We start from the raw sequence: 12,214 nt of genomic DNA, 5'->3' as shown, positions 1-12,214 counted from the left end.
AACAGACTGCAAACAGTATCGCCCTTAATAAAAGGGGAGCTACTGTAATTACATCATTTTTATTTCCTTTTACGCAAGATTTTCTCAGATAATTAAGATGACAGTTCCCTTGCATTCCTTCTATTTTGCCATTTTGTTCTTGTCAGAAATTACCCCATAATTAGTTATTCTTTATGAAGATTTGAAACTAATCTCACAAAAGGCGCTTCCTTTATTTCCAGAGCTGACTTCATAAGCCCATAATGAATCTGTCCTTTAATTTTAAAGTCATCCCCCTGTTTTGTGTGTGTGTGTGTCTGTGAACACATACATGCAAGTGGAGGCATGAGTGCGTCTGTACACTTTCGCAGATTTTCCAAACTGTTTTCTCCGAGTGGCTTTTTCTTTTTTCCTTTTTTTTTTTTTTTTGTTGTTGCCGCTGTTGTGACGTTCAAATAGGAAAATCCTGACCTACCGAGACATATTACATCAGAGATACTTCGCACATCCTTTTCTCCTCAACTCAGCCCTGACCAAAACATTCACAGTTCAATAGATCCTCTTGCAAAGAGCTTGTGAGTGAGACGGAGGAGACACGCAACCTTCCCAGCGCTGTCACAGCTTCAATGAGCCTTCACACCTTAAGCTTCCCAGAAACAAACGAAAAAAATAAAAAAATTTAAATCAAATGAAAGACTGCCTTAATGAAACAACGACTAAAGTTTTCAAATGGGGAATTCCCTCTCTCATTAAAGACTCTTAACCAAAATCCATTTCCCAAGCCGTCTAATTCATCAACTCCCTAATTATGCCAAAACAAAGGGATTTCACAGTATGACACACATAATCAATTGAAACGTTGTGCTCATGGGAATAATTCAAATATTGAGAATGACAGGGATACAACTTAATTTCCTGTGTGTTCTTTCGCTGTGCTCTTAGAGTCGGATCAATGATGCTGCCTCTAATTACCCTGATCACAAAGGCTAAAAAAGCTCCTCCAGCTTTAATGGTGGCAGTGCGGGGACACGTAACATAGAATTAAACGCAATTATGAAAAAATGTTTCCAACCTGAGAGGTGCCTGTAGGAGGGAAACAAGAGGGATTCATTTCACACAGCCCCGGGTGCAGAGAGGATATGGCAGTCCTTTTCATATTGGCAGCTGTTTGATCAGACTAACAGCGCTCCTTAGCCGTACAGTAGCTTCAGGTCTGATCTAAACTCCTCATCAGGATTCAAAGGAGACACCGCGTCTCCATTGCACTCCAGGCTCTTTCCATAAACACAGCTGAATTATTCCTTTGAGCGGCCTCGCTTGGTAGTGGCAGAAAGGGGTCGAAACGGCCAGCGAACCTCACACTGGCAGATGTGTAATACAATTTCACAGTGTCGCTGTATCTCCCGGCAAGGGTGTGAAATTCTACCATGAGGGCATCTGATAGCTCGGAGATCAATTGGGGCTGATAGCGTTCTCTGTGCATTGTGGGAAAGAGCAGGGAAAGCAGAATAGGACGGAGAAGGAATTCACCACAGACACTGACAGTGAAAAGAGATGTAGCTCACACGGCCCCGTGTTGTGTGTTGATCGCGGTTATCAGAGCAATGCTAGATGACTGATAACTGAGGTGTGGTGTTGTGTAAGTGTGTGTGTGTGTGTGCACATGCGTGATCTGAATGACTGCACAACAAAGAGTCTGAATGGATTTAGTCAAAGCTCAAACGCTGATGCAGCTGCATTCCGGGAGCTTTATGATGTGAAACACCAAAGGAAAGGAAACAATGATCGCATTCATGAGATGTCATTTTCTACCACTTTTATCTGAGGAATTTTTTTAGTTTTTTTTTTTCATAACGTAATGTGACAGCCTTATCCTAAGTGGGTTTTTGTTAGAAGGTATAGTTTGACCTCCATATCACTAAGAAGGTGCAGTTACTTCTGCAGCAACATCCACGCTGAGGTTTACCTGTAATGTAGTCTGGCCCACTTTTGCATATTCTAACTTCAGACCTTTCAGACCGTTGTTGCAACTGTGCAGTTTGTTTGCACATTTATCTTCTGAAGCGTTTTGAACCAGTGACTTTATGGTCCTAAGGCTGCTTCTCAAACCAATAATTCATGGAGAGAGCTCTTGGGACTTGACATGGTTCAAAAGAGACACACCATTAGTCCCACAAGATCATTAAGTTTCGAGACCTGCCCACTGTCTTTATCATAGCACTAAAATTGTGGTTTCAAATAAGAATTCTTTCTTGCTGAAATGAACCAGGAACTACGAGGAAACATGCTAGTTTCAGAACCAGGAGCAAACACTGCTGTTCATTTCTCCAACACAAGAGACACTGACAACATTAATTTTGATATGAACACATATCCGCTATTATCATCTCCACTGGGAACTTTATTTCATTTTGTAAAAACATCCATCTGCTTTTACGCTTCCATCATAGGTTTCTTCGGTTGTACCCTCCAACACGACACAAACACTTGATGTAGTGAATGTGTTTTCGTGAAGCAAAACTTTAAAGGGGAACTACCGTTTTTTACAACCTGGACCTTATTTCTGGCATAAAATACGATCGTTTACTCACTCATATAACTTTGGTGTCATTTTTATTCCTTAAGAAAATATTTAGCTCCAGTGGAGCGTCGCCTATATCCATATAGTGAGAGTGACTGGGGCACCAAAACACAGCCTCTAAATAACGCATTATCTGCCGCGAAACTCCTTAATTTCACCAGTATTTTGTTATGATACACTAGTGCTATTCTCCGTTGAGTCTGGAGTTACCTGTTATCTATTCGCGGACGTACAGCGGTTTGTTGTTCTTTGACCAGTTGTTCCTCTCTCTGCCTCCGCATCCTCCTTTCAACGAGCTCCTCATCCGTATACTCTGGCTCAAAATGGTAAGGACATCCATCATAAGCAAAGTTGTCGTCTACAACCTCAGAATTGGAAAAAATATTTAGCAATGTTGCAAAAATCTAGCAGTAGCAAATTACAGGTAAACAAGCCGACTGACGCTGGTGTGCGCGGTGCTCGGAGATGACATCATCCAGGTCAGAGGTTAGTAGGTCAATCTACAGGTAACTACGGACTCAACGGGGAATAGCACTAGTGTATCATAAAAGTATGGGTGAAATGAACGAGTTTCGTGGCAGATAATGCGTTATTTAGAGGCTGTGTTTCGGTGCCCCAGTCACTCCGACTATATGGATGTACACAGCGCTCCACTGAAGCTAAATATCTTCCGAAGGACTCCAAATGACACCAAAGTTATCTGGGTAAGTAAAAAATCGTATTTTATGCCAGAAATAAGGTCCAGGTTGTAAAAAACGGTAGCTCCCCTTCAATACATTTTTCTCCTCTCTAAGTGGCGTGCATTAATTTGGGTCCTCTGTTGTTGGTTGTCGCAGAATTCTGCTAAATAATACCACTTGGGATCATTGCTAGAGGGGGGAAGCTGAAGAGTTGTCTTTTGACACTTTACAGTTGCTTTTATTGCTGTGTGGTGATAGGGTCAAGGCTGAATCACCTCCTGGGCAAAGCCAGCAACCAGCCCGGGGCAGTTACATTCATCATTTTATACTTTACTTGGATTTTTTTGTGACTGGACATCACGTTCATTTTGGTTCATTTTTGCAGACGTTCTGTGTTTTAGACGTACAGTATGAGCACCTTTGAGAAATACACAGGTTTCCAATTCGGACGTCACAGTAAGTAATTTAATGCCAAACAAGAGAGAAAAACCAGCATAGTTTCTCTGCCTTTTGTTGATGTGTTTGAATTTTTAAAATTGGGTAAAACAAACAAGAATAGCAGTCGGTTCAGTTACTTTTTATTGTTATTAAGACAACGGTGGACCTGACGCTAACCTTTCACGCGACTTTGGCATCGTCAGTTACAAAGTGAAGAGCAGAAAGCCGCTAAAGGTTGTCCTGTGGTATTGATCATCCCAAACCTCTCCAACCATTTCCACACAAACCACATCTCCCACTTGTAACTGCAACACGACACCATTGGATGCATTGTCCTCAGGATCTGTCAGTGTGGTGGAACGGTCCCCTGCGAAAACCATGGTATATCCGTTCTTGGCGAGTCTCATCAGCATGCCAGCACCAGTGTGTGCTGCATGGCCAGTAATTCTGAAGTAATACACTCCTCTTACTGGTGCAGTGAAGTATCCTAAAACACAAAGAAGAAAGAAAAGTCACAACTGATGGAACTAAAATAATTTATTTAAAAAAAAAAAAACTACAATATTTCAAATATGATAAAAGTCCTAGTCAGGCTACCTGTGTTTGGGTTGTAGCGGTTTCCAATGTTGGTGAAGATATTTCTGAAGATGAGCTGGTGATATTCTGAGTGGCCTGTGTTGCCTTCTCCAGCTTGCAGAAGAGACGCGGAAAAAGCCACTTTTCTCACTGCGGAAAGTTTGAAAATAAAAATAAAAATCATAAAATCAGTGTACTATTACCTGACACATCCCCAAACACAAAAATGATTTACCTTTGTCGGTGTTTAGGAGCTCTTGTATGGTCACATTTTGCCCTGAAATCACATAGATATACATTCGTGAGTAAACGATGTACATTGAAATCATTGATACACCTTTTAATCCTTTCACCTTTACCTTCTTGCAGTTCCTCCAGGTTGTCCACAAGGCGTTCACTGACTGTCATCCTTTCCTGTAGTGTGTAGAGCTTCTGCTGAGCTTCTGCTAGCTGTAAAGCCTGAGCTGAAATGATGAAGATTGTGAAAGTAAAGTGGAATTACAAAGTTTTAAAAAAACACAAAAATACTCCAGTTAGGATCAAATGTCAAAGGCCCGGTGTTTACCGTCGCTCTTCATCTGAAGTTCCTCAGCCAGGGCCTCAGCAGCTGTCATCCTGGCCTCCATGGCTACAACCAGAGTGTTAGTGTAAGATAAGCTGCATCTGTTTTGTTGTGACTCCTTCATCAGTGTATACCTGTATTCTCCTTCTGCAAGGAATCCACCAGGCCTTCAGTAGCTGTTACTCTCAATGTCAGATAGCTCAGCTCAGTTTGTTGAGCCACCACCATGTCTCTCAGATCCCTCACTTCGTCCCAGATCAGGTCCGTGGTTTTTTCACTTTCCACAGTCGTGGACCTCTGTGTCGCAGGAAGTGACACATCATCGTAACTGCTGCGTTCTTGGGCCCTGCACAGATGGCAGAACACGAGAACCAGCACGAAGGATGAGAAAGACTTCATGTTTGTTTTTGAAGTGAATGGTGCTCCGTTTTCTGTCTGTCTGTTTTGACATTTATGGGTGACTTCAAGGACAAATGTGTCACGTGACTTGCCAAAGCTGTGAGAAAGCACACCTGTAGCTTGGTGTTAGTGTGCCAGGTGGTTGAGATATAAAAAGTGCATGGCAGCAAGTAGAGAAGCGCCTCAGAGGTTCTGAACGCTGAGTGGATGGTGCAGCTCTACAAGTCCTGTCGTCTTTCTTTATTTTAGTTTATCTAATATGCCAATGTCAATGTGCGCAGCATTTGAAAAGCGCTTATAACAAATGTGACGTATTGAAACAAACGATGTGCAATCCTTTTTATTAACACACAAATCAGTCAGATGCATTAACAAATAAAGCCTTCAAATGCATGAAACTGAACTCCAGAGTTCCAGATTAAGTGCCAAAGATTAGGAAATTTCAACTGACAACTGATAATTTGCCTGGTACATGAAATAAAGCAAACCTCCAACAACCCCAGGATGCAGGTGACCTTCAGTTGTTGTTGTCAAAGCGCATGTGTCGCCAATCAGAAAGATTGCACAAATGTGACGTGCATGCGAGGCATGCCAGGAAAGAAAGATGTCCAGGAAGAACATTGTTCACACGGTCTTATCATGCGTCTCATTCATTTACAGACATTATCACTGCATACTTCTAAGAATCATTTAGTTGTTTAGTTTGTTAATGCTCTCCATATTTTAGTCATAATAGCTACTGTGTTTTTTTGCTGGCTCAGTGTTGAGGCCTTTTTGATGTGATAACTTGAACTGCTGAACCCATACTTTTAGTCACGGTGTGGACTTATGGAAATATCTTCTGTAACCCTGTTTGGTGTTGTGTTTCCTATTTTTATTTTGAAAGCTTCTCCCTTGGTGTTTCTTGTCCTACCTTACTTCCTGTCTGTGTTTTCCCTCTGATTGTAGGATTGGTTTCTCCTTGTGTATTCCTCCCTCATTAGTTTCACCTGCGTCTTTACCCCTCATCCCATGTGTGTATATATAGTCCTGTCTTTCTCTTTGTCAAGTGGCCTGTAAAGTAACCTGTTTGTTTCCTAGTGTTCCACCCTTCTTTCTCTAGTTTCTCTATTTGTTGGATTTCACCTGTTTGTTTGTTTTTTTGTTTGTTTTAATTGTGTTTTGGATTTTACCTGTGCACCCTGCAGAGCTTTTTGTTCCTGATTTTGTAAGTTTCATTAAAGTTATTTTATTTCCGGCGCCTGTCTCCCCTTGTGTCCTGTGTTTGGGTCCTACCTCACCAGGTAACACAACGCCTTCAAGGCAAGGCTTGAAATTGTAGAATAAAATGAATAAGGCAAAATGATGTAAATGTACGTTAGCAGGCATCTGCTGGATCAGAGCAACATATCTCAAATTTGTTTTCAGTACATCTTGGATGCTTTCACGCTCACATTTAAAGCTGCCTATTTGTTATCTGAACACTTGGGACCATGTTAATACCAGGTCTGAAGAAGGCCATAAGTTCAGGTTGCCTACATAAAGGCAAATATTGGGTGTTTTGGAATCATGTTCTCTGACCTCACAATTCAAAGGTAGAGTTGTTGGGCCACATTAACTGCAGACAAGTTTAGTACAGACAAAAGCACCTATTGAGGAGAAGAACTTCAGACCAACTGAGGGATCTGAAACGGGCAGTACACATGCATGAACACCCTCAAACATCTTGCAAGTGATTGAATTTTGCATGCACGTGTAGTCAAAAGTTCAAAGGCGTACTAGAAGTTATTTATGCTAAAGGGGACACTGATAGTTTCTGAGCCCCCTTTTTCTTTGCAGGAATATTACATCTGTTATTTTTTTTGGAATAAGCAAACTTGTCCTTGTGATGTTCACGTCTACCATCTGTAATCTTGAGAGCCGTTTTAAAGACGAGCCAATGTCCTATTTCCAAGTGATGCGCTTTTTTTTTCTTTTTTCCACAACAGTTAAGGCTGCAGCTAGATTGGGTCACAGGGAGTAACATACACCGATCAGGCATAAAATTATGACCACTGACAGGCGAAGTACATTGAGCATCTTGTGACAATACAATGTTCTTCTGGGTTGGATTCGTGGGGATGTTACTTAGACATGTACCAACCACCTAAACCAGACCACGCACCCCCACCCCATGGCAATGCAGCCATGCCAGCAGGGAACACAAAAACGGTTTAGGAACAACTCAAAAAAACATGAGAAACAGCTTGACCTGGCCTCCAAATTCTCTAGATCCCAAACTGATCAAGTATCTGTGGGATCCACTGGAACAAGCCTGATCCACAGAGGCCCCTCCCCTCAACCCATAGGACCCAAAGACCCCCACTAACAACTTTCTGTTTTCAGACACTACAGGACACCCTCAGAAGGCCCATGTCCATTCTCTGATGAGTTGCAAATGTTTCGGAGACAAAAGGGAGACCTACACAATATTAGCAATGTGGTCATAATGTTATGCCTGATTGTTGCAATGAGGAAACAATGGTGTCGATGGTCATCATCTCATGGCCTAATTCCAACAGTACAGGCGCACACACAGCTGACATCACTGTCTACTCTATGTCTGACAGTATTCTCTGCCATACCTCTGCAGTGACACCTTTTCAACACGATGCGAATTTCCACTGGCGCTTTGTGGCTTTTCCCTCTTCAGATGGAAAAACTGCTGCATGACAGGTGAAGCCGCTTCCCACAGCGAATCTGGAAATATCCTAAAGGCCTTGAATTGCAAACGGGCATCCGCACACAGTTCTCCCGGCAACCCGAGAGTTATTGTGAAGAGTTTGGGAAATTTCCCACTGCAACAAGACCATTATGTGGGCGTGTTGCTTGTGAGTCATAAGCGTGTGCATCAGTGACAAGTTAGACAATTAGACAGAAATAACAACAAATCAACCTGTCGTTAAAAAAATAACTCTTGAAGCGTATAAAGCGCAGTGAATGACATGATTTATGCTGATTGCTGCTTGTGTTTGTGAATAAGGATATTGAGCAGCTGTCAGTCAGAATGAAACTGCTCGCTGCCACGTACAACAGGAGTTACGCCAGACAAACACAGGGGCATCAGTCTTTCTAAGAAAACACTCGGAGCACTCGGCGGTGGCAGGCGAGACAACACAGCCAAGTGAGAAGGTTGTCTTTAGAGCAACAGAAAACAATACCGCACTGGTTTGTCTCTACTCAATCAAGATTTGTCTTAATACAGTTTCTCTGGGCTCTGTATCGCGTTCTGTAAATGAAAGACCTGTCATAAGTAATACTTTGCTGTAGGGGTAAACACAAACAAATGTACATATCCCACAGAGCTCTTTAAGAAGAGGGTTTTTTTTGGAAAGAGAACACAGGGTTTTCTACCCTGATGCCGGAGGGGGCAGAGATAAAGAGAGTAATAGTTAGACTGTGGTCACATTGGTATGCAGACAGTCACGAAAGCAGCACAGTGCCTGTTGCATCTTGCAAATTCATTTGCTCAATATTGTGAAATTTCACCGCTTAAATTGGGAAGGACCTTTTGTATATATATATATATATACATCACAACTCAAGGAATTGAGAAAGGTTGGTGAATCAGTCCCATATGAGTTGATTTACAGATGAGACAGAGTCATTTATTGATCAGTGTACTCCTCATGGTCAGTTTCATCACCACGGCAGAGAAGTTAAATTATGATGTTTAGGACTTTAACATGACTCCAATAATTCAGAAAATGCTAAACCTCCTTAAACTAAGCTGCTTGATTTACTGTTGTGTTTTAAGTGAACCTTGACCCATACCTGCAGACAAAGAATGTCATTTTTAGAAAGAGTTCACTGTCAAATCTAAAAGTCATACACACATTGGAGATGTGAGCTAAATGCTAACGTCTCCGCGCAAACGCAATCACAATAATAATGCAAATATGTTGCTGGGCCTTTCTGTGTGGAGTTTGCATGTTCTCTGCGTGGGTTCTCTCCGGGTACTCTGGCTTCCTCCCACCGTCCAAAGACATGCTAGTTAGGTTCATTGGTGATTCTAAATTGGCCGTAGGTGTGCATGTGAGTGTGAATGGTTGTCTGTCTCTCTGTGTTAGCCCTGTGATGGACTGGCGACCTGTCCAGGGTGTACCCCGCCTCTCGCCCAGTGACAGCTGGGATAGGCTCCAGCCCCCCCCCCCCGCGACCCTTCAGAGGACAAGCGGTTACAGAAAATGAATGAATGAAAGTTGCTCAGGATGTCAAACTAGCTTCATATAATTTAGTGCGTTAGCCTCCTACTTGCTGGTTAGCACATAATGTACAGAAACCGAAATACTGAACAAGAAATCTTTTTTATAATGAAAATGCCAGCTGAAAAGTGAAGGATAACCATTGTTCTTACAATTATTTTATGGCAACCCATCCTGCAGATGTTCAGATATATCACTCACAACTAAAAATGTCAGTATTTTATTGAAGTAGAGGACCAAATATCCAAAATATATCTAAAGAATCTGGACAAATTTCAACCGAAGCTGTCTGCAAGAGATAAAAATAATATGCTTCAGTAATTACAAACTTACCCTTCAAACATGCATTTGTCTATATACAGTCCTTCAGGTGTAGCCCCAGTGTTTAGTGAGTGAATACAGCACATCCAGAAAGTAGAAAACATCGTTTGTGGTGTCAAAAGTCACACATGCCGAAGATGTCTGGCATTACATTCTGTCAAAATGGCAGTTAACAAGGCAGCGCATCATCCGTGGCCCCCCCTCCCATTGGTCAGAGAGCCTGTTGCCAAGGTGTCGACCTGTGATTAAGACCCCAGTAAATCTTCCCACCCAGGGAGCCTTGGAGAGCAGTTTCGCCCCGGGTCACTTCGCGCTCCTGCAGGGATGAGTCTCGCTTTCCTGTGTTTCTGCCCTCAGGCCTGAATCTCCAACATGGACCGTTTCCTTCTGGCCTCCTCACAGGTCGGACTGGAGACATGTTCCAAGGACTTCCTGAGACTTTTCTATGTCTCAGTTGTGATCGAAAAGGTTTGAATATTACACACGTGATGCAACATCTCAATAAGTTGGATAAGATGACACCTAGGTTGAGTTATCAGGAGCCTCGCAGTGACAGGCAACCCTGCATACCTTCCTTCATTCTCCTCTCAGGCGAATTCCTCTCCTTCCATCTCTCCTTCTATGTTTCCCAACTCTGTTTTTTAAAAACCTTGGTGAAAAGTCAAACACGCTTCTTCAAGTTTGATTTTATCTGTGCTGGTGCTCACTCTCACCGCAATACACCACATTTGTTTCTGAGGTTTCACACGCCTTTCTGTTTTCTCACATTGTAATTAATATGTTCCAGGTTTGATCAATCATCATGCCTTGTGTAATTGCTGATAATAAAAATGTTGACACCTAACATAATCTAAAATAATGACTCTTTCTGTGATGCAGGTAACCGCTCCACACGCGGACCAATCCCACCGCTGTTACTTGAAGACCCCACTTCTGTCCGAGCCAATCAGAGGAGGCCGGACTCCGTGTGCCGTGGTGCTGTGTGAAGTGGGCTTGACTGCAGGTAGTTAGCCTCCGCTTAATCTAATGATGCATACTTCCCCCTGTTTATGGCAGCCGAGGAAGAGGGAACACTAGCCTGTGCTTGTCTGCTGCTGAGAATGCCCATTAACGCTCTCTTTCCCCTCAGGTGATGACCACCTGAGCTATCAAAGACAAGCGTGTCTGTAACACCACCCTCCACCCCTCCTCCTCCTCCTCCTCTCCCCCTCCCATCACACTCCATCCCCACCCCGCCTTTTGCTCCGACCTCCACCCAAACACATGCTGTGCACTTGCACACGGCCGCAACAGGTCGCAGTTGTTTTCACCCCCGAAAGAATATTTAGATTTTGTGTAACATTGCAAACATTTATTTGCCTTTCTACAGCGGTTAGACTGTTTTATATCGAGGTTTTCAAGTATTCACCTTCTTGTTTCAGTGGAAGGAAAATTAGTTTGTGGTGCTTAAAACAGAAACATATATCCAACAAAGGTTCAAAAAAGGCAACTGGACATGTAGAGTTTTGGAGAAGACGTTTCACCACTCATCCGAGTAGCTTCTTCAGTTGTAGGGGACTGGTGGGAAGTCTGAGGTCTAAATAGGAACTCCTCCTGAAAAACCTCAGACTTCCCACCAGTCGCCTAGAACTGAAGAAGCTACTCGGATGAGTGGTAAAACGTCTTCTCCAAAACTCTACAAGTCCAGTTGCCTTTTTTGAACCTTTGTTGGATATACCATGACCTGGATGACTGAGAACCTTCACAGACAGAAACATATATATATATTTTTTAAGGATACTGTTCTTGTGCCTCCCAGATCCCTTCTCTGTTGTTCTTTATTACATTTTATTAATCCTGTTTTTCAGAATTGAGAGTCTAAGAGGGCATGCTATGTGATGTACAAACTGTAAGGTAACGTCGAGACCATTTTTTGCCTTTAAACTATGTGAGAAGGAAAGTTTCCAGGTAAACAGACGGAGATGAGGAACGACATGGCAACAGAGATATTTTATCACTACAAGCCACAGAGCTCATCTACACTGCATTAGCGCAGAGCCTTTGCACCACTATGTCTGCCTCTTCCATGTCTGCCTGTTCCTATAATGCTCTTATAGTCTCTTACAGTCCTTCTTTCTCTGTCCAGGACATTCAAAACTTCCCGTCAGTGTCCCTAAACCCATAATAGATGTGTGTATCTTCCCCCGGTGTGGGGATGCGTGATTCACTGTCCCTGAAATACAGCACCACCTAATCTTGAAGAGCAGATAAAGCTAATTAGGGGAAAGAGACATCAATCACTGCTCCGGGGGTTGTTATGTACCGTACATACCAAGAGTGGCATCTCAGTCGCTGGGTGTGTTTGAGAGCTCGAGTCAGTCACACACACATAGCTATTATTATGAGTTATGTCGGGAGGAAGGTCTTTGGGCTGGAGGATTGTGAAAGCAGTATTGAATGTTTCCTCGGCTCTTTC

The 12,214-nt window shown here is 42.7% G+C and overlaps 1 protein-coding gene across 1 annotated transcript; it reads right to left on the bottom strand.

Moving 5' to 3' along the window:
* Window positions 1–2,821: 2,821 nt before the first annotated feature.
* Window positions 2,822–9,002, bottom strand: LOC311494054 (uncharacterized protein). The gene is made up of 7 exons (XM_084552897.1): window positions 7,819–9,002; window positions 4,951–5,162; window positions 4,820–4,882; window positions 4,614–4,718; window positions 4,490–4,531; window positions 4,276–4,404; window positions 2,822–4,165 (listed from the first exon to the last, which is right to left on the bottom strand). The coding sequence occupies exons 1-7, from the start codon at window positions 7,902–7,904 to the stop codon at window positions 3,882–3,884; spliced, it is 921 nt and encodes a 306-aa protein (XP_084409023.1). The 5' UTR covers window positions 7,905–9,002; the 3' UTR covers window positions 2,822–3,881.
* Window positions 9,003–12,214: the final 3,212 nt, after the last annotated feature.

Source organism: Chelon labrosus (genome assembly GCF_963514085.1).
Source record: "Chelon labrosus genome assembly, chromosome: 10".
In the NCBI taxonomy this organism is placed as follows: Eukaryota; Metazoa; Chordata; class Actinopteri; order Mugiliformes; family Mugilidae; genus Chelon; species Chelon labrosus.
This window is presented reverse-complemented; position numbering and strand designations above follow the sequence as displayed.

Bases quoted from the DNA above. Each gene is read 5' to 3' on its own strand.
- LOC311494054 (XM_084552897.1), bottom strand. From the start codon at position 7,904: ATGCAGCAGTTTTTCCATCTGAAGAGGGAAAAGCCACAAAGCGCCAGT. The intron at 4,883-4,950 runs GTATACACTGAT...CTCTGGTTGTAG, and splicing joins CTTGCAGAAGGAGAATACAG to CCATGGAGGCCAGGATGACA. The intron at 4,405-4,489 runs GTAAATCATTTT...AACTTTCCGCAG, and splicing joins GCTCCTAAACACCGACAAAG to TGAGAAAAGTGGCTTTTTCC.